The 23,287-nt window shown below is 39.7% G+C and overlaps 1 protein-coding gene across 1 annotated transcript in view; it reads right to left on the bottom strand.

Annotated features, from left to right (window-relative positions):
- SIDT1 (SID1 transmembrane family member 1) overlaps nt 1–13,841 on the bottom strand; it is a 113,088-nt gene extending 99,247 nt beyond the window's left edge. Inside the window, exon 1 of the mRNA XM_049628192.1 lies at nt 13,139–13,841. Within this exon, the coding sequence (XP_049484149.1) occupies nt 13,139–13,348 (210 nt within the window). The 5' untranslated portion in view covers nt 13,349–13,841. The remainder of the gene's footprint in view (nt 1–13,138) is intronic.
- Nucleotides 13,842–23,287: the final 9,446 nt, after the last annotated feature.

Here is a 23,287-nt window from a genome sequence, read left to right as displayed (position 1 = left end):
ACATTAAAAAAAAATTACAGTCTCACACATGGTTAAAAAAAAGAGAGCACTGAACTTTAGTGCTTGAATAAAGATAAAAGATGTAGTTTTCTCTTCTCAGTGGGAGGAAATAAAGCTCAGAGAGGAAATAGGATTTGCTGGAGGCACACAGATTGTTAAGGAGATAAAAACACACATTTCCTGGTGCCCCACACAGTGTTCTTCCCCAATACTGCTCAGCCTGTCAGTGTTTTGTTGTCCTTGCCTTAGGAATGTAAAACATGTTTTTTTGTGTGAAATATTTAGAAAATACAGGAAAGACCATTAAAATTCACCATAATCTCACGACGTAGAGACAATGTAAAGTTTATTGTATTTCAAAAATCCCTAATGAAAACCTACATTTAAAAAAACATACTGAGAACTCCATAGTCAAGGACTTGAAATGGATAAAATTTTGAAACTGAATTCAGGCACTCAGATATTCTAGCTGCAGTGATTACTTATATAATTTGTTTCACTATTCTGGCTTTCAGTTTCTCATGAGTAAAAAATAATTATATGCTTATCCTTTTAACTGCAAATTCAAAACTGAGGATCACTATACTTATTAAATGGTCTAGAGACAGATTTGCTTGGAACCCAACAGATAATCTGGATAATGGGTTGCAATAGATGCCCTAGATGATAACTGATGATGTCATCTTCCCTTGTGATTCCTTAAAAGCCACTGAAATATTATTATTTTGCTAGTGATGGAGAAGTACAAATATGCACCCCCCGTTACAGTATGTGTTTTTCCCACACCACCAAAAGATTCTCAGACATTAGCTGGGTGATCTGCAACTCAACTCAATTCTGACACTATCTACTATCTACTTGGAGATAGTGTCAGATCCCCGGGTTAAGAGTTCAGTTCTAGGAGACTACCTCTCCACTTCTTCCCACCTTCAGATGCCAATCACAAAGTCCAGGTTGGGGGTGCCTGGCCAGCTTAGTCAGAAGAACATGCAACTCCTGATCTCAGGGTGGTGAGTTGGAGCCCCAGGTTTGGTGTAGAGATTACTTAAACAAACAAAAAAATAAACTTAAAAAAAAGAAAAAAGTCCAGGTTGTCATCTGACTAACCAGCTATAGATCAAAGATTCCACAACCCCCTTCTTGGGTTCACTTAATTTACTGGAGTGGCTCACAGAACTCAGTGAAACATTTTACTTCCAAGATAACCTGTTTCTTATTACAAAGGACATAACTCAGGAATAGCCAGATGAAAGAGATGCACAGAGCAAGGTATGTGGGAAGGGGTGTGGAGCTTCCATGCTTTCGGAGCGCACACCTCTCCCTGAATCTCCACGTGCTCACCGAGAAACTCTCTGAGCTCCATCCTTTAGGGTTTCTATGGAGGCTTCATTACATAGTAAAGATTGATTAAATCATTGGCCATTGGCAATTCAAACTCCAGCCCCCTCCCCACCCAGGAGGTCAAACAGGGATGGACTGAAAGTTCCAACCCTCCAATTATATGGTTGGTTCCCTCTGGCAACCAGTCCCATCTTTAGGGTCTTTCCAAAAATCACTTCATTAACATAAACTCAGGTGCAGTTCAATGATAAGACATCTTTATCACTCTTATCACTTAGAAAATTCCAAGGGTTTTAGGAGCTCTGTGCCAGAAACTGAAAACCAAATATATATATATATATATATATATATATATACACACACACACACACATATATATGTGTGTGTGTATATATATATATGACTTGTTATAATCATGATATTACAGGAGCAAAGAGAAGAAACCTACTTTCTGGGTTGGAGTTAAAAGAGAGATTCCTTAATATGCCCACGATAGACAAGGAGTGCGACTGACTTGAAGAGGAAAAAAATCACCTGTTATCCATAAAATTTTTTTAAGAAGAATAAATAAATAAATGGGAGAGAAAGAAAAGCTCTTTCTTATAGTAGAATATCAACTGATAAATGTGGAATGATGAATTAGGAAATGACTAGTTGGAAACCACTATGGTAATATCTGATTTAGACAAGAATAATCAATGGATGTTAAAACTGGTGCTTGAAAGTTTGATGAGGGATAGAATATTTATAGTCTCAAGGTATTGCTCCACAAGTTACTTTTTTGATTACAAAAGGAAAATAGTAACTTTACAGTGGAGAAACCTGGGAGAGACCATCCTAACCACGTAACCCACGTTACCACAATAACAATAGGAAAGCTTAATATCATGTGCCTCTGATATGATGCACTAAGGATACCATATCACTTGTGTGATGATATACTGAAAATGTATACCCTGAATCTAATCATGAGGAAACATCACACAAACCCAAATTGAGGGACAATCTATAAAATAACTGGCTGGGGCACCAGGGTGGCTCAGTTGGTTAAGTGTCTGGCTCTTGATTTCAGGTCAGGTCATGATCCCAGGGTCATGGTATGGAGCCCTGCTTCAGGCTCTGTGCTTAGTATGGTGCCTGCTTAAGATTCTTTCTCTCTCTTCCCCACTTGGCTGTGCCCCTCCACTCATCCCCAACCTACCCCCAACTCATGTGCTCTCTCTCTCTCTTTAAAAAAAAAAAATATTGAGCAACATTTAATAAATACATACATACATAAAATAAAATAAAATAAAATAAAATAATATAATATAACTGGCTGTACTCTTCAAAAACATTGAGGTCCACAAGGTAAAAAAAAAAACAACCCAGATTCTTAACTATAGAAAACAAACTGGTGGTTGCCAGAGGGGAGATAGGTGGGGGGATGGGTGAAATAGGTGGAGGGGATTAATTTAATTTAATTTAATTTAATGTTAATTTTCTGATTTTCATCATTATTCCATGGCTATATAAGAAAATATTCTTGTTCATAGAAAACATACACTGAAGTATTTAGAGACAAAGGAGCATCATATCTGTAGCTTAGTTTCAAATGTTTTGGGGAAAAATTTGCTTATGGGGAGGGAGACTGATAAAGCAAATTTGGCAAAAAAAATTGGGATATTTGAGTGAAGGGCATATTGGAGTTCTTTATATGGTTCTAACTTTTCTGTATATTTGAAGTTATTTCAAAATTATAACTTACAGAAAAGAATGGAGAGAGGATTCTGAGAAGATGGTGTCAGTAGCAGCAGAGAATTTAAATCTCAAGTGTGCCTTGTGAAAATAGGGCAACTGGGAAGACAGAACAAAAATTTCATGGAGAACATTTACCAAGATAAGGTATCCTGCACAAACTCCAAAACATGACTGGGTGGGAAAAATTACCAACAGCTTCAACACCTGTGTGGTATCAGCAATTGTGTGGGTAGAATCAGAAGGAAGCATGGGGCTCTGCTGGCTCTGAGAATCAGAGAACCCAAAATCCATCTAAAAGTGCTCCCTAAAAAGATGGGAGGGCCAACCTGAGAACAGTAGTTGAACCTGGAGGCAGCTTTATAGGCTTCAAGTTGTGAGTAGGTGTAAGAACACTTGAGGAAATCCAGACCCTTCTGGAGTAGTCTGGGCCTCATGGATTCTCAAAACTAATCAAAACTCCTTTCCTAGAAAAAATTCTGCCTGACGAAAAGCTGTGGGAGTGGAACCCAAACTGAACAGGATGAAGCAAGAACAAAGGAAAGAGGAAGTCTCCATAAAATGGGGGAGAGGACCTATGAAACTTCTCAGAAAGAAAATCATGTTTTGATCACCTCACCACGATAAGAGAAGAAAGCTAGGAAAGCTATCCAGGTCTATCTTTCCCTTCTAAAGTAAGAAAAACTCAGGGTGCCTGGTGGCTCAGTGTATTGAGTGTCCCACTCTTGATTTCAGCTCAGGTCATGATCCCAGGGTCGTGAGTTGGAGTCCTGAGTCAGGCTCTGCACTGAGAGTGGAGCCTGCTCTTTCTCTCCCTCTGCCCCTCTTTCCCACTCATGTTCTCTCTCATTCTCTCTCTCTCTCTCTAAAATAAAAAAAAAAAAAAAAAATATATATATATATATATATATATAAGTTAAAAAAATAAAATAAGGAAAACTCATCTAGAGTAAAGATGAGCAATAGATAAGGACTGCAATTGAATCCCACACAAAGTCATTGCAAGTCAAAGGGAATAAGGAGGAGAAAACACCATTTCAGATGGTGAAGGTATGCCAGAAAGCTGTACCTATAAAACAGATGGAAAGCATAGCCTAACATTTCCAAATTTCAAATTATGAACATTTTAAAATCTATGAAAAAAGCCATAAATCAGAATTTTAAAAATTCAGAAATGAGGTTATTGGAGAAAATGAAGTTTTAAAAAAGAAATGGCAGAACTCAGGAAAAGATTACAAATAAATTTTAAAATTATGTTATAAATGAATATTTAGTATGAAGGAAATAAGGAAAATAGAAGATGGAAAGGAGAAAAAATTTAATCTGGGCAGGATGTAAAAAAACAATTCTAGAAAAATGGATAGCTATAGGAAACAATAAAGAAGGGCCAACATAAGTATAAAGGGAATTCCTAAAGAAGATAACCAAGCATTGGAATAAACGAATGTTAAAAACTGTAAAGAAGGGTGCCTGGGTGGCTCAGCCAGTTAAGCATCCAACTTCAGCTCAGGTCATGATCTCACAGTCATTAATTCCAGCCCTGCTTTGCATGAACTCGAGCCCCACTGCAGGCTCTTCACTCTATCTCCCTCTCTCTGCATCTCATGAGATTCTCTCTCTCCCTCTCCCTCTGCCCCTTGCTCACTTGTGCATGTGCTCTTTCTCTCAAAATTAAATACATACATACAATAAAAACTATAAGGAAAATTTCTGGAATTAAAAAAAGATCATTGAAGTTATATATTGAAAGATTACATCACATACTTGGGAAAGACTGACCTACCAGACCCGGTCTGTTAAAACTATTGGATTTCAAAGAAAAAGGAAAAAGAGTCAGGAATCCAGGCAGAAAAATGAAATTGCTGCAAAGGGAAGAATCCCTTTTATCATCAGTTTTGCCAGAAGCCAAAGGAATAATATGGTTAAAACTGAAGGAAAAAAAACTGTAAGCCAAGGGTTTTATATTCAGCTAAACAGTCCTATAAATACAAAGGCTGTGGAAAAAGTGTTATAAACCTGAAAGGTTCCTAGAAGATCCTAGAGAATAAGCTTTAGAGAACAAAGGCTGGAGGACATTAATATAAGGACGAGTTGTGTATTTTTAATATATAAGTACCTGTAGAGCTAAAACTAAATGTTGTTTGTAAGGAAGGTAGTCTAGCTCGTAATGACGATATGCTTTGACAATATAGATAAGTACCACTAACCAAAAATGGGATGAGAATGGGAAGAATAATGAAATAATGAAGTTAGATGAAAAGTAGATAAGTTAATTAATTTTTTATAGGTATTAACTAGGGTTTAGATTTTGGGGTTGGAAAAAGAGATGGAGAAGAAGATACCGGCTAATTTCAATATTGCTCATCACAGAGAACTAAGAGATGAAATTGGAAGAGGCTAATGGCATTATATAAATATATTAGTAAAGAGGAAACTATTAGAGCAACAAAAACCTGCTTTATTTGTTTTTAAGTTTATTTATTTTAAGGGAGAGAGGGAGCAAGCGTGCACATGAGAGAGCTCAAGTGGGGAAGGAGCAGAGAGAGAGGGAGAGAGAGAATCCCAATCAGGCTCTGCACTGTCAGCAGACCCTGGGATCATGACCTGAGCTGAAATCAAGAGTCAGATGCTCAATCAACTGAACTTCCCAGGCACCCCAAAACTGCTTTAGTTTATAGGCTATAAAATTTTAAATGGCTACCTATAGAAGAACAGAGGGAATGAGATGCAGGGAACAGAGGTAGAAGCTGGACTTCTGCAAATATATCATGTTTTATAGATTTTTATTTGTTAGTTTTCAAACAAAATTAAGAAGCATCCCTGAAATTCAAACATAAAAGGACACAAATGAACCTAACAAGTTGATAACATAACTGCCCTGAAAGGGTAACATGACTGTCCTGCTACCTTACTTGAAAACATAGGAATTTGTCTCGACATCAATTATGAAATATGCCCTAAGGTAAAAGGAACTGTAAAAATAAATCTTTAACTGTTGCCAGCAATCTTATTGTTTGTGGCAATATTAGTAGTTATCTAAAACTGTTGTGTGTATATTAAAGCAAATGAGTAAGTTGTTATCATCGAGAAACAGGGTTTTTGGCACAGGAGAAAGGAAATACATACATGTGTAAGATGGATGAGGTTAAGTAAAAACCCTGTGTTTCTGAATTTGAATCAGAAGTACTAGTATGAACTCATGATACGGTCTCTCCTTTAGCTCCATCTATTGAAAAGATTTAGAAAAAAACTTACCAAGCCATTAGCAATACTAATGGCACTAGCAGACTGACTACTAGCATACTGTGGTCTCTATTTGCTACTCAAAGGAACCTGACCTTCTGGAAAAATGGCTGATTCCATGTTGGCGACAAGAACTGAATGTGACGATGGGGTGCCTGGGAGGCTAAGTTGGTTAAGCATCTGACTCTTGATTTCAGCTCAGATCACGATCTCACAGTTGGTGAGTTTGAGCCCTGAATCAGGCTGTGTGCTGACAGTGGGGAGGCTGCTTGGGATTCTCTCTCTCTCTCTCTCTCTCTCTCTCTCTCTGCCCCTCCCCTGTTCACGCTCTATTTCTCTCTCTCAAAATAAATAAAATAAACATAAAAAAAAAAAGAACGGAACCTGATGAATCTGGAATAACTTTTCATACCAGAAAGCAAGGAAGATGTTAGAGAGCACTTGGATTTTATCAAGAGAATTCAGGCTCCAACTCAAATTGGCTTTCACTGGCCAAGGAACAATTTGAACATAAAGTTAGTAATGACAATGGGTCGAGGCAAATCAAATAGGTTTAAATTCATGAGCTCATGATTATGCTAAATGAAATCTCATTGATCATTATTATAGGATGCTAGGAGACCAACTCATTATATTGAAAATTGCTAAATAAAGGTAAAAAAATGAAGACTTTATCTCATGTTTGTTTACATACAGTAGCCTAAGGTGCCCAAATAGCTGATGAGGAGAGGTTTCTTATTATAGAACTATTCCAGCTCTTCGGGGCGCCTGGGTAGCTCAGTCAGTTAAGCATCTGACTCTTGATTTCTGCTCAGGTCATGATCTCATGGTTTGTGAGATCAACCCTGTGTTGGGCTCTGCCCTGACAATGTGGAGTCTCCTTGGGATTCTCTCTCTCTCTCTCTCTCTCTCTCTCTCTCTCCCTCTCTCCCCTTCTCTCTTTGCCTCTCTCCTGCTCACATGCACATGCTCTTGAGAGAGAGAGAGAGAGAGAGAGAGAGAGAAAGAAAGAAAGAAAGAAGAAAGAAAGAAAGAAAGAATAAAAAATGAAGAAGTATTCCAGCTCATAAACAGGGGTGCCTGGGTGGCTCAGTTGGTTGAGCATCATCCCACTTTTGATGCTCTTGATTTCAGCTCAGCTAGTGGGATCCAGTCCCACGTTGGGCTCTGAATTGAGGGTAGAGCCTGCTTAAGATTCTCTCTCCCTCCCTCTTCCCCTCACCCCTGTCCACACTCTCTCTCTAAAATAATTTTTAAAAAACTTCACCCATTAAAAAAAAGAAGAAATATGTGATAATTAAAATATTATCACCTTGTTGGGGCACTGGGTGGTTCAGTCAGTTAAGCATCCGACTGCTGCTCAGGTCATGATCTCATGGTTCGTGAGTTCAAGCCCTGCGTCAGGTTCTGTGCTGACAGCTCAGAGCCTGGAGCCTGCTTCAGATTCTGTGTCTCCCTATCTCTCTGCCCCTCCCCCAATGGTGCTCTGTCTCTCTCCCTCTTAAAAATAAAATATTTAAAATATATCTATATTATCACCTCGTTCCTAATGAATTCATGAAACTAGGCAATAATGACCAAAGGTGGCTATCATCACAAAAAGAGACAACCAGACACTATGTGCCTCCTGGTAAAATATACCACCACTTTCAATGTAGTATTGTCAAAACAGAAATCTGATCTATGTTTCCATACCTGAAAGGCCTTTCCCCTTTCTTTCTGCCTATCCAAGTTCTGCTTATCCATTATGACCTTTCCAAGCTTCATTTCCTCCAACAAAGCTATCTGTGGGATGAATGACTTCTCTAAGCTTCTTGTAGTACTCGGAACAGTGCCGTCCAAAGAAAACATAATATGACCCACATGCGTGTTTTTAAATTTTCTAGTGGCTACTTTAGAAAGTACAAAGAGGGGTGCCTGAGTGGCACAGCTGGTTAAACATCTGACTCTTGATTTTGGCTCAGGTCATCATCTCACGGTTTGTGGGATTGAACCCTATTGTCGGGTTCTGCCCTGACTAGTGCAGAGCCTGCTTGGGATTCTCTCTCTCCCTCTCTCTCTGCCCATCCCCCACTTGCTCACATGTGCTCTCTCTCTCTCTCTCAAAATACTTAAAAAAAATAGTACAAAGAAACAAGCAAAGTTAGTTTTATTACTATATTGATTTAACTTAATATATCTAAAATATTATCATTTAAACATAATCAATAAAAAATATTAATTACACATTTCATGTCCTTTTATACTGTCTGAAATCTGGTGTGTAATCTATACTTACAGTACATCTCATTTTGTGACTGGCCACATTTCAAGTGCTCAATAGCCACATGTAGATAATGGCTACCATATTGGACATCACACACTTACAGAATCCATTATATAATTTAGCACATGACTGTCAGGTCTAGGCAGGAAGAAGATGGGTTCTTTATAAAATCAGACCTGTAACTGAAGTAATGTCAGCCCCTAAACATCCTTATAATATGTTGATGCTGCTTTTTCAGAGACACAGAGGAAAATGTGGGAGGTGACTGCTATGGACTGAATGTGTCCCACTCTGCCACCAAATTCATGTTGAAGCCTAATCCCCCACATGACAGTATTTGGAGGGGAATTAGATCATGAAGTTGGAGCCCTCATGATGAGATTAGTGCCCTTAAAAATGACAGGAGAGAGCTTGTTTCTCTCCCTGATCTCTGGGCCATGAGAAGACACAGCTGTGAGGCACTGTCTACAAGCTAGGACGCCAGCTGTCACCAGGCACCAAATCTGCTGACACTGTGATCTGGGACTAACTATCTAGCCTCCAGAATTGTGAGAAATGAGGTCTGTTTTTTAAGCCACCCAGTCTATGGTATTCTGTTCAGCCAGATAATGTGCTAATGAGATGATTTCCTCCTCACAAACAAGCAGGTCAGTAAGAGGAAGTATGAAGTATGAAGCCAACAGAGGGGCCTTCTCTGCCTCAGTATGTAAGGAACACAGGAAGAGTACATCTCAGACTGGGGGAGCTGAGGCTATCACATCCAAGGTTTTAACTCTTTTATGTAACCAGTAACGTGTGGTTAGAAGTTACTACTGGAACATCCTGATATGTATTTCATCGTTCATGAGAATTGGATAGGCTTTTGGAATCTGGTTCCAAGAGGCAGTATAACTGGTTCTAGATCTGCAACTACTGGTTGATATGAATAAAGCCAAGGATTGTTCCTTGGGCATAGAAAAGCATATGTCATTAAAAGATACATGTCTCCATGTCTCCATTGAATAAACAAAAGAAGTATTTCCAGGGAAACATTTCAATTTTAAAAATCTATGGTGACCAATGTATTCTGTTACTGAAAGCCTCCAAGAAGACATCTTGCTGCATGGTAGTTTGATTTTTATTTAAAAGCTCCTTATCAGCATCTAGCCCAAGTTTAAACATTTGATTATTGCCACCACCTGTCTCTACAAGAGTATTCTCATTTCTCAATAAACCTGCTTTTGTGCCCTCTGTCCCAGTCAAACATATGCCTGGTGACTTTCTCAACAAGGTGATTTCCTTCTAGTTTAGTTCCAGCCCTGTAGTTCTAGAACACTCTGTTTGCCAAAGTAAAACCCTACTCCCCTGGAAAGGAGTCTCCAGATACTTGCCCTCCAGGGAAATGAAATGACTCATGACCTTGCCTAACCTGTAACTTGATCTTTATTTTCATTTTTCTTCTTTAAAGCAGTCACTCCATTCTTTCAGTTTTTTTTTTTTTTTTTTTTTAATGGCAGCTTCATATTTACATTACTCTGCCTAGAAGGTCTGTGAGACCTTTCCTGATGCTGACCTCAGCTAATTAGCATGACAAATGCTTGGCTAAATAGTTCCTTGGGACAGTGTTTGGTAAGGGAGATGCAGTGGCTGACAGGAAAGATTAGGGCCAAAGGCTCCCAAAGCAGCTTCCTCTCCTCCCCAAAGCCTAAACTGAGAATAGCTTTTCTCCTCCAAACTGAAGAAAAAAATAAAGGCAAACAGAACAATGGCTTGATGAGAAAAGGAAAAAAGATTAAAACTCACAAAATTATACTTTATTATGTCTTTTTCTAAACCAAATTCTTTGTGGCACTGAAGAACAATTGGTGAGAAATGACCCCTACAGGGAAGGAATCCCTGACCAACACTTTGTCAGATTAAAGGAAAAAGGTCCTGGCCAAGCTTTTGCTCTTGGGTTCATAGATCTTCACTTAGCAGACCCCTTCAGTAATGATGGCAAAACTGCTTCTCATGAATAACAAGAATTTAGAGTGGGAGGCTAGCATTTGGGGTAGGGAAGTAGCCAATAAGATGGTGATACGGCAGGGCCTAAATAGTAGTGCCACCATCTTGAAATTTTCCTTGGTGGGGAACAGTCGGTAAACATTATGACAGTATTGCCTAGATTTCTGCTTTCATCTATCACTTATCCTGTGCTGTTCTGTAATTCCATTATGCTATTCCAAACCTTCAATGAAATCCTGCTATCTCCAAAAGCATTGTGTTCATGTTATCGTAAGGTGGGACTGCAGGTATAAACATTTGAGTTATCTACCAGTCCCATGGTTCCCAAATGTATTTCTCAGACTAGTGAACTTTTAGGGACTGCTGGGGTTGTCAACTTTTTATTGTATTATGCAAAGATATTTTACAAACTAATTTTTCATAAAACAAAAGGTATTTATTTAATAAAGGTACCATTGTTTCATAAAATAAAAGGTATTTAAAAACATTTTTTTAAATGTTTATTTTTGAGAGAGAGAGAGAGAGAGTGTGAACAAGAGAGGAGCAGAGAGAGAGAGAGACAGAATCCAGAGCAGACTCCAGGCTCTAGCTGTCAGCACAGAGCCCGACATGGGGCTTGAACCCACAAACCATGAGATCATGACCTGAGCTGAAGTCAGATGCTTAACCAACTGAGCCACCCAGGTGCCCCAATAAAAGGTATTTAAACATGTAGAGAGACACCATGGAAAGGGCCTAATTTCATAACAACTGTTAAAAATGTTTTTATTTGGAATGGTCTCATACTCTGAACCAATTAAAAAGTACATATCCTATTTTATTTAGTTTTATTCCAGGTTCCTCAAATCTTTCTTTACTTATTTATTCACTTTTCAAAGACATTAGTAAACCTCTCATGTGCCAAGCACTGTGCTAGGTACTGGAATATGGAGATGAACGTGACTCTGCTCTGTCCTCAGTCTCTCACACTGTTCTAGGAAAGTCAAGCAAGCAGTGCACCTGTGCTGTGGTAGAGAAACTCACGAAATATTAAAGGCGAAAGGCCAAGCAACAGTTAAAAAAGTCAATCTATTTCTTTTATTTTAATGTTTATTTATTTATTTATTGAGAGAGAGAGGGAGGGAGAATTGATTGAGGGAGGGGTGGAGAGAGAGAGAGAGAGAGAGAGAGAGAGAGAGAATCCTAAGCAGGCTCCTTGCTGTCAGTGCAGAGCCTGACATGGGGCTTGGTCCCACGAACAGTGAGATCATGACCTGAGCTGAAATCAAGAGTCGGACGCTTAACCAACTGAGCTGAGCGACCCCCCAGGCGACCCCCCAACACGGTCAATCCATTTCTAAGCAGAAGTGCAAGGAACTACTAAAGCCTGATGTCAGAACTTTGCACATACCATTTGAGTTTCCTTACTGATGATTTAGGGGGAAACTGACAGGATACCCCAGAGATCACGGAATTTTTTTCTGATCAAATTATAGGGCTAGTAACACAACTCATGTGCATGTCAGCTGGCCCATACTGCACACTGGACAGGAAGAGATGAGTTGTATGGAACTGGGGTGATAAAAGCTGCCCCTCCTACTTGTTCACAATAGAATGGCTCTGCAGAGTCACCCTGCTCACTTCAGGACATACAACCTGAAGGTCAGCAGAGGACAAGCCAGGGTCAGGGCTCTGCTGCCACGGTGACAGCACCTTAGGATTTGGTGCCAGCCTGGGGCAGGTACACTGGGGAGTTTTTTTTTTTTTTTTTTTTTTCTATGCCCTAGAGGGTACCATATTAGAAGGAAAGACCTAACTGTGCATTTTGTTTTTACATTATATAATCAGAATATATGTGTCAAAGGGATAGTTGCTGTGACAGTCATTTCCTCCCCTTGTGTCACCTCCGTTCCTGTCAGAAATAGGTCTAGAACTTTCAGACAATTACCCACCCTTATTTCACATCAAAACCTCCATAGATCAGCTGCTGGCTGCAGTTCAGACATCTCTGGCCAGGTCTTGTGGCTTTCTCTGAAGTACATACGTGTGACAGTAGTACAAAAACACAGGAAATGACTATTGAACACACAGAGGCTCGGCAGGCAGCTTGCGTCCATTCTCACACATTCCTATTTTAGATTCTGAGCAGCTCTCCCTCCCCATGCGCTATGAAATAGAAGGGTCTGGCCGAATCATCCAAATGAAATGAGGTTCCTTCTCCGCAGGGGATTAGAAACAGCGGTGCGGACCTTTCCCTCCGCAACCCTAGAAACCTTGAGTTTCCTAGAGAAAGGCCCACCAGGGGGCAGGAGCCACGGAAGGTGCAGGGAACCTGCGCCTCTACAAAGCCCGAAATGCCAGGGGACCAGGCCAGGGAAGGTGCGAGATGAACCGGAGTTGTCCCGGAGGCCGGTTGCGGGGGATGCGGCAGCTCTGGCAGGGCAGTGATTGCTTTGAAGAGAAAAGGGAGCGAGGGTCCTGTGGTCCCCAAGGGCTCCCGAGGTCAATTCCCGGGGAACCCAAAGCAGCGACGGGGCTCTGAGATCTGGCAAGTTCCTGGGAGTCGAGCGAGGAGAGCGAGTGTCTTACCTGGCCAGGCTGGCTGGTGTAGTTGAAGGAGTAGATGTTCTCGGTGCTGAGGCTCACCACCCCGCTGTAGACGCGATCGAAATCGGCGCCCCTGGCGGGGTCGCGGGGGTCTCCGCGCGCCAGGGGTTGCGCGGGGCGCGGGGATGCCGCCGCCCGCAGGAGCCAGGGCAGCAGCGCACAGAGCAGCGCCAGCCGCGGGCAGCCCCGCATGGTGGGCGCCGCGCCCCTGCCGCGAAGCAGAGCCTCCCTGGCGAGGGGGCGAGCGCAGAGCTGGTCCTTTCAAAGCCCCCTGCGGGCCCCGGCGCTACAGCGCAGCTCGGGCGATGCCAGGCAAGCCCCACCGGCGAGTGCTGGCAACGCGCGCGCGGGCGAAGGGTCGATCAAATATTGATGCAGCCGCCTGGGGTCTCCGCGGGAGGTCGCGGGCCGAGAGTAGTGGAGGCGGGGGGTAGGGGGGTCTCGGGCTGCTGCTGTGCTCTCCGGCTTCTACATCGTTTTCCTTCCCCCTTTCTCATTTCTGAGAATCCCCCACTTACCCAGCTAGAATTTCAACAGATCTCTTCCCTACTCAACCTCAAAAAAAAAAAAAAGGCATAAGATACATTAGAAATGTTCACTAGTCTTAAAGAGTCAACCTGACCAGCCACCGAACAGGAAATAACAGTCTGTCTCAAGTAAATGTGTACCCTGGCTGCAAGAGAAGAAATAGAAAGCAACAGAGCCTGTCCCCAAAGAGGGTGCACGAGTTCGCTTTTCCTGTCTGCTACCTGCAGAGAACTCCTGCCCATCTGAATGATGGCTATTAATGCTCAGTTCTTCCTTCTCTAACAGCAACCCTTCCCAGACACCTGTTTTATTTCCTTATCATCTTCTCTTCTCCAGGAGTGCCTCACATCATCGCTTTCTCTCTCCCTCGCTGTATGTATTAAATATGTACAGTCATAAAAGCAATGAATAGACAGGGTAAAGGAGACAATTTCGAACACCGCCTGAAGTCTGTTCCCGGAAGTTGTCAAGGACGACTCAGAGCAGCAAGGCTTATGCAGTGGGCATTTCTTTCCGCCCCAAGTTCTTGCCTACTTTACCTCTGCAATGATTTCTTAAATTCTGGGAGAATCCCTGGGATTCGGGATTGTTTTTCAAAAGAGAGAAACCACAGTCCATCATTAAAAGGAAATACCCTTCTGGCAAAATTTAGGGGATTCAATTTGAACACTTGAAGAGGCAGATGAAGGGTGAGGTGGGCAGAGGATCCCAGGGAAGTCTTTGTGGAATGTCGAACAATCACACTTCAGGTGTAGAAGAGGACTTACTGTTTTATTTTAGCTTCAAGTTATTTGTAAACTAGAAAATAAGATAATTGCATTGAACCTGAAGGAACATTTAAAGAGAAGCCACGAAGAAGAGATGATGTTCAAAGAGTTAAGTTACAGATTGAAATCCTAGCATTTACTGTTCAAAGGAAGGTTTTTTTTTTTTTTAAATTTAAAACTTCATTGAATTCCTATAACTTACTAAAATACCAAAAATTAGTTCCAAACATTTGGTATAATGTTTTATAACTGTGCGATCAGAAACCAATACTGATGGAAGATTGAGTTAGAGACTCCTTATTAGGATAATTTTCGCTTAAAAAAATAAAGTTTAAAGTGCAGCTCATTGTTTTGAGAAATATAATAATTTCATCCAGAATTTGAATGATATTAAACCGCTGTATTTCAAATGTCTATGCCTCTTTTTAGGATTTAACAAAATTTCATAAACTTGAAGTTTCTAAAGTTCTTCCGGTTTAACTGGACTGGCCAGTTGAGGCACCCTCTAAGGGATAGGGTCATGGAGTTCTGCTCAATACCACAAGAGGTAAGGAACTCCTTATCCTTCTTTTGGGGGCAAGTGGCTACTTATTAGAATGATATTTCACATTCTAAATTGGAATCTGCCTCTCTTCCACTCACTGGCATGAATTCTGCCCTCTGGAGCCATAGGAATAAACCTAATCCTTCTTCCACATGACAGCCTTGTAGGTATTTGGAGGAGCTATGACCCTAACTGTAAGTAATGAAATTAGAAGCGATGAGAACAGATCCTTTATCTTAGCAAAGAACCCAAAATATTTACTTTAAAGCCATTATAGATGATATATATATACTAATTTGAATTATATATTACAAATCACTCTATACTGTGATCTAATCGTCATTCCACAGAATGACCTTAGGTAATTAACCTCCCAGGATCACAAGGGTGCTGTAAGGATAAGGGGGGTGGGAAGAAGAACGTATTTGACATTGTATTAGAAAGTTTAAAATGTCATATGGCCAAATATTGTTATTGTATGACTCCTAGTTCAACAGCTAAAAAGTTAAATATGGTCCATCAGCCAGGCTTGTAAAATATCTAACAATCCCAAGCTTGCACTGTGAGAGGCTAAATACACAAACAGATCATGACCAGACCATATATGAAAATAGACCTCTGACCCCAACCTCTACAGCAACTGGTCCTGGAAGACAAAACACAGTCTCTGTAGCAAATGGCCCAGAACAATCAGGACTTGGTCAGTGACTGCCAGCTTCCCCAGTTTTTGCCTCTGCTTCCAGCTCAGGATCAACTGGAGGAAGCTAAATATGCTCTACAAACCATAAAATGGCCCACTTCTAGTTAGCCTGCTCGCAGCTTCTCTGTGCTACCGAGGTCCAATCAGAGTATTTCTGAAACCTTCCCTTTTTTTTTCATTATAAAGCTTTCCCAGTCCCCTGCCTGCCTTTGAGTCTTGGTTAAACACAAGTGATGGTGGCTTGCTACAGCAAGCTCTGAATAAATAACCTCTGTTTTCGTTTGAGTGGTTTTTGTTTATGTCCCTAGTTTTCCTTGAAGGTTCCGATGAGACGTTGTCTGCACTGCCTGTCACCGTGGACTCCATCCTTTAACCAGATGTGATACACACCAAGGCCCCTGCGCCTTACCCCTCGCAGTGTTGAGTGTGTGTTGACATGGTAAGTGAGCTTTTTGTCTGAGCTCCCCTTTCCTCGCTTTTGAGTTCTGTGGCTACCTAGTCTCAGTTGGATACATGGGTTTTGTTATTGGTTCCCATTTGTTTGGCATCTTTGGTGGAGTCAGGCTGTTCTTTTTCATCCCTTTTTACTCTCTCTTCTGCTTCTGTTTTGTGCTATGTTGTCTAAAAGTATTGTTTGTCACAACGTAGAACACTGGGCCAGCATTCTTTTGGACAAACTTTGCTTTGGATCGCCTATCCTTTGTTTCATTTGTTTTGTCCTTAGAGTTTGGTTTTGATCCACAGAGAGCATTCTGTTTTTCCACCTGCCTTCAGGTGTAGGTCGTTGGGTCTACATTTGGAGGCAGCTACCTTCAAGTCGTGATCTCAAGACTCAAAGTGCACAAGCATCGTTTTCAGTTGCCAGCTCTTACAGGCTCAGCTAAGTCTAATTTTTCTCTTCCTTTTGGAGAAGTTCCTGATAAGTGTCTGCTCACTACAGTTCTAATTATTATTTTTTAATTAACTTATTTTGAGAGAGACAGAGATAGTACAAGTGGGGGAGGGCCAGAGAGAGAGAGAGAGAGAGAGAGAGAGAGAGAAAATCCCAAGCAGACTCCATGCTGTCAGCACAGAGCCCAATGCAAGGCTCGAACCCATGAAGCCATGAGATCATGACCTGAGCTGAAACCAAGAGTTGGACGCTTACCTGACTGAATCACCCAGGCCCCCCTACAGTTCTAATTCTTACACCTATGTTTCAAGTGACATAACTTCACCAAGGATGACCTGGGCCTTCAATGGCCACTCTGTGGGACACTAGACTTGAACAAAATCATTTGACAGGTGTCTTAAAAAAGAAAAGGAACGAAGTTTTCTCAGATCCAATGGGGCCTACTTTTTGACTGGTTTGCAGAGGCCTTCAAATGAAATGTTGTGTTCAAAAATTGTTTCACTAAAATATTCTTTGGTCAAAGCTAGTGAAAAACTTGGCAAACTTAAACAATAATCTAGATTCATTTCCATAGTAAGCCTTCCCCCTCCTGGTCCTCCAGTTGCCTTCCTGTGGCCCCCTTCCCTCTAATATTCCTCCTTCTGCACCTCCTCCTTCCTCTTTCCCTTGTCCAGACCTCCTATCTTTTCCTAACAATTCTCTAAAACCTCCAAATGCTAATTGCCTCCAATGGTCTATCCCTCCCATAAGCCAGGTATGCAGATGACTATAGAATTTAAACCTCAGACCCAAGATGAATTAAGAAAGATTTTCCTAATCCCAAACAAGACTAGCAAAGATTCATAGAAGAATCTGTAATTCTTTGGGTGCACATAACCCAGAGTTGCCTGACCTATATCAATTTGTATGCATGTTGATCAGAACCTCCAGTGCTAAATCCTGGATAACACAAGCTGATTGGACCAATCTGGAGAGGGACCTACAGGATTCCTCTCTCCACAAAAAGCCTTAGGGTCAGGAAATGGGCTTGAAAAATAAGTCAAAGTCTTCTTAAAGCCATACCTGAAACATTTTTAATAAAAGTTGATTACATCATAATTCAATGGTGTAAACACAAGGATGAAACTACAGGAGATTTCAGGATAAATAAAAATGGCTTTCGCCGGCACTAATCTTGCTGTATTAAATCCTGTCATCTTTGCTTAACCTCTTCTTTGGAGAAAATATAGAATACGAGTGTAAGTATTTCAGATAACTCACAGATTTGTCCCTATCTCCCAGCCCTTAACTATAACTCTTGGGTCCTTGATCAAAAAACATCGTTTCCTGCTCTGTGATACCATATCTACAAATTTATTAGCGAGAGATATACTTCACAAATAGAACTGTAATATTAAAAACGGACACCAGAGGGACTATTTCTTGAGGTTTCAGAGGACTTGTCAATTCCTCATCAACTTGTGTCTGTTCTATATAATCCTTTCCTTCTCCACTATACTTAATGTATACTCCAGATACAGATCTTGAGATTGTACTTGACACTCTATGGGCTAATGTTCCCATGGACATAGGAAAAATAATTGGAACAGAATCTATTAAAGTTCAGATAGATATTACCAAACTGTTACCCACACATCACCAAGGGTAGAAACCTAAGCCAAAAAGTCTTTACGTTTTTAGTTGAGGGCCTTATATTGAGAGTCCTTTCATAACGTGCACTAATCCTTGTAACATTTCTGTTATGCCAGAAATGGAAAGAATATATTGATTTATTCAAGATCTCAGGATATCAATACAATTGTTATCTTTCCTTCCCCATTGGTACCTAACCCAAATATCATCCTGTCATCAGTTCCTCCCCAAGCCACCTCCCTCAACGTAGTGGATCATTGCTGTGCCTTTTCGGGGTGTATCCCTACACTGAACAGTCAGTATTTTTTTTTGCCTTCATCTGAGAGGACATGGATATACATGGATAGCTAGGCCCTAAGAGTTTTTTGAAAGCCCCCTCCTATTTTCTTAGGTCCTTAATCAAGAACGCAAAGATACGAGTTTCTCTTGTGGTTTATTTCTGATATAATATATAGATGATTTCCTACTTTGTTCAGAGAAGTCTATAGCTCTCAGTCTTAGCAGAAAAAAGGCATAATGTCGCAAAAAAGATAAATTACAATTCTGTGAAAACATAGTAGTATATTTAGGGTAGGGAGGGAAAACATTCTCTCATGACAGGGTAAAGACAATCCACGACTATCATGGACCTTTCACAAAACTACAACTGAGATGACATCTGGGTCTCACTGGATATTTCAGACAAGGGGTGCATTTTTTTTCTGAGACTGTGGCACCTCTTTATGAAATGGCTAAGTCTTCAGTAAGATCCACTGTCTTCTGGGGTCCCTGGTTTTACACAAGCTTTCTTTAACCTGAAGAAGGCTCTTTGACAGTCTGCTTCTCTTGACATCCATAACAAAAGAAACCCTTTTGCTTATTTGTGCATGAGTGTTCTGGGGCTTAAAGCCTTGGAGTTTTAATTCAACTTCATGGAAACCATCAAAAACCCATCACTTGCTGTAGCCTCACCCTCACCCCATTGCAAAGGCTGATACCCTTTGTGTTATGGCAATACTGCCACTGCAAAACTTGTCGATGCTTCTGGGGAATTAGCTCCAGGTTCCCTGTTAGACTTTATGGTTCCTCATGCAGTACAGACTTTACTGCTGACTGAAAACACACAACACCTTTCAGTGAGTTGATTAACCTCTTATGAATTTCTGTTGACCCTCTCCCCCTTACATTACTATTGCTGCAACACCCTAAATCCTACCACTCTTCTGCTCTGAAGAAGAGGAACCCCATAACTGTGTTACTTCAGTGATGGGACTTTTCTGTACTTTGCTTGGCTTTATTAGAGACTTACATTGAGAATCTTGACCTAATATTTGTTCATGGGTCATACTTCAAAATTGAAACTGAAGTTATCAAGCTATCTCTAATGCTGTCACTAACCTAAACTGTCCTTTATAGGATAGTCCTCTATCTGAGGTAAAGTTAGTCCATATGGCAGAACTGATAACACTTAGATTGTGGACAACAAGCTCAGGAATTTTTAGATGCATTTCTACTTCCTAGTGAGACAGCTATTGTAAAGATTGAGGCCCATGGTAAAGATTGAGGCCCATGGTAACAGAGATAATATGGAAGTTAAAGGACATGCTTTGGCAGATCATTTTGCCAAGAAGCCAACAAGCTGTCTTAACCAAGTTTATGATACTAACTAAACCCCCAAAGGATAAATCTCTGGATTGAGTCAAAGAGGCTATCATCAAATACTCACATTTAGCCTCTGATTTGGAAACAGAAGAATGGAAAAATGCAGCATACCCTTCACTAAGATAATCCTCAGCATGCTCAAGAAGGCCATTTGGTGGCACCAGAAGATTTCATGGATATTAGCTGAATTTCTCCATGAAGCTACTCATCAGGGTAAAGACAAATTGCTTACTATTTCAAACCAACACTGGTGGGAAACTTTAAAAAGACAGTGGAGATTATTTGTGGGTTATGTGTTACTTGTGAACAGCATATCCTGGAAAAACTGTAAAGATGAGGCGTGGTAGGAACCAAAGCCTCAAGGATCCTTTGAATACCTTCAGATGAATTTTATCCAGCAATCACTCTCCACAGGATTTGTTTATTTTTAGGATGGGTTGAAGCATTTTCTTGCTGAAAATCTTGGCTGAAATTTTTTTCAGTCTCTGAAAAGCTACTTGATTTTGTTTCCAACCTGGGACATACCAATTTTTATATTAAATGACCAAGACATGGTTTATATGAATCCTTTTAAAAGAACTTTATAAGGCATTACCCCTTCTCAAAAACTGTGCTGTCCTTACCACCTACAAACTTCTGTAAAAATCCAAAGAAACATGGTGTCCTTTAATTAAAATTAGCAAAACTGTCAGAAATACTCGAGCTTCCTTGGGTAAAAGTACTCCCACTAGCCCATATGGCCATCTGATCCATTTCCTCAGGGACACATTGGTTATGTCCTTATGAACTGTTAACAGGAAGGCCCATACATTTAGAAATTATATGCCTGATATTAGACTCTTCTCTGCTGCACGGATATGTGGCAAAATATTGTACTATACCCAGTCCTATCATGAACAGCTTAAGCCCAGCTTCCCACAACACTTCTAAAATAGGCTCCTTATGGCCATTACCCAGAAATTTCATGTTGGAAGAGACATTGGATAAAAAAAATGCTCTTAAACCTCACTGAAAGGTATCTTATCAGATATTATTACAAATCTTGCCAATATGAAGAAGAATCAATGTCATTAAAAGATATAAGCAGTTGTGGAAACAAAGTCAACTGATATGAGAACAAACAGACTATTTATTCAGAACTTAATATAGGGAGGATTTCGGCCACTATCACTTGCATTTGTCAGAGACTCAAAGACAGGAGTGGAGTGGAAAAGGTTTATAGTGAAATAAACTATAAAGGGAAGGGAAGACTTCAAAAACACTGATTCGAAGTTGGAATGGGGAAGCTGGAGGTAGACTAAGTAGAAGCAGGATATCTTATGGTTTGGGGAACACATTTGGCTCACATTTGGACCACCCAGAGAAAGCTATATAAACAGCTTTCTTAGTATAACTGACATATTTCTTAGTATAACTTCACATATTTAAAGCACACATATCACCTGTGTTATATACATACATATCCATGAAACCATTATCTATATATTCATTACTCTATAAAGTTTCCTTCCTCCTTTATATCTCTCTCCTGCTTCCTTCCTTGTTTCCTTTCTATTCCCAAGTGACAGCTGGTCTGTTTTCTGTCACTATATTAGTTTTCATTTTCTAGAGTTTTATATGAATGGATCAACACAGTATGTACTTTTTTTTAGTTTGGCTTCTTTCGCTCAGCATAATTATTTTGTTAGAAGAGTTTTGTTAAAAATTTTCTAAGAATTTTTACATCTATATTCATGAGAGATATTGGTGTGTAGTTTTTCTTTTTTTGCTTGTTTGTTTTGTTTTGTTTTTTTTTTGCTTTTGTTTGTTTTTTTTTTTTTTTTTTTTCTTTTTTGTAATGGTCTGGTTTAGGTATCAGGGTAATGGTGGCCTCAGAGTGTGAGTTGGGAAGTATTCCCTCCTTTTCCATTTTTTTTGAGATAGTTTGTTTAGAATTGGTGATATTTCCCCCCCAAATGTTTGTAGAATTCATCAGTAAAGCCATCTGGGCCTGTAGTTTTCTACGTGGGAAGGTTTTTTTGTAACTGGAATTTAAATTTCTTTAATAGATACAGAGCTATTCATTCAGGTTATGCATTTTTTTTTTTTTGAGAAAGCTTTGGTAATTTATGTCTTTCAGGAAAGTGGTTCATTTTATCTATATTATCAAATGTATTACCATACAGTTGTTCAAAATACATTCTTTGCATCTATAGAATATTTCACCTTTCTCATTCTGATATTGGTAGTTTATAGGTAATTTTCCTGATCAATTTGTTTAGAGGTTTAGCTATTTAATTAATCTTCTCAAAGATTCAACTGTCAGTGTCATTAGTTTTATTATTTTTGGCCTATTTTATTGATTCAGTTTTAATATTTATTATTTTCTTTCTTCTTACTTTGGATTTAATTTGTTTTATTTATCTAATTTCTGAAGGCAAAAGCTGAGATCACTGATTTGAGATCTTTTCTAATATGGGTGTTTAGTGCTATATGTTTCTTTTGAAGTACTATTTGAGTTACATTTCACGAATTTTGTAATGCTGTATTTCATTTTCATTTAATTCAAAATACATTGTTTTGATTTCTTTTTGACTAATGGCTTTTTAATAAGTATATTATTTTTCCCCAAATTTTGAGGGATTTGACAAGAATCATTATATTACTGATTTCTAATTTAATTACATTATAGCCAGAGAATATTCCTGGTATGACTTGAATATTTTTGAATTTATTGAAATTTGTTTTATGGTCCAGATTATTGTCCATCATGCTAAAATTTCTGTATATACATGAACGGAATGTTGTTCTGGTTGTTATTCTTCTGGTTGTTAGAGTAGTGTTCTATAAATATCAATCAGGTCAAAATGATTGATAGTGTTGTAAAGCCTATTATAACTTTGCTGGTTTTCTGCCTACTTGTATTATAAATTATTCAGTGAAGGGCATTGAAACTTCTTAAAAAAGTTTTTTTTTAATGTTTATTTTTGAGAGAGAGAGAGAGCGCATGCGTGCGAGCATGGGTGGGGGATGGGCAGAGAGAGAGGGAGAAAGAATCCGAAGGAGACTCCACATTGTCAGCATGCAAAGCCCCATATGCGGCTTGAACGCAAGAACTGTGAGACCATGATCTGAGCTGAAGTCAAATGCCAAACCCACTAAGCCACCCAGGCACCACAGGGCATTGAAATTTTTTACTATAATTATGAATATTTTATTTTACAATGCAGTTCCATCAGTTTTGCTGCATTTATTTTGAAGCTCTCTTATTAAGTGAATAAATGTTTAGGATTTTTATATATAGGATATATATATTGGATTTTTACATATTTTTGATTGAATGTCCTTTTTGCCATTGTGAAATCATCTTTAAAATTTTTTTTTAATGTTTATTTATTTTTGGGAGAGAGAGAGAGAGAGAGAGAGAGAAAGAGAGAGAGTGGGGGAG

The sequence above is a fragment of the Panthera uncia genome, chromosome C2, assembly GCF_023721935.1.
Source record: "Panthera uncia isolate 11264 chromosome C2, Puncia_PCG_1.0, whole genome shotgun sequence".
NCBI classification, from domain to species: domain Eukaryota; kingdom Metazoa; phylum Chordata; class Mammalia; order Carnivora; family Felidae; genus Panthera; species Panthera uncia.
This window is presented reverse-complemented; position numbering and strand designations above follow the sequence as displayed.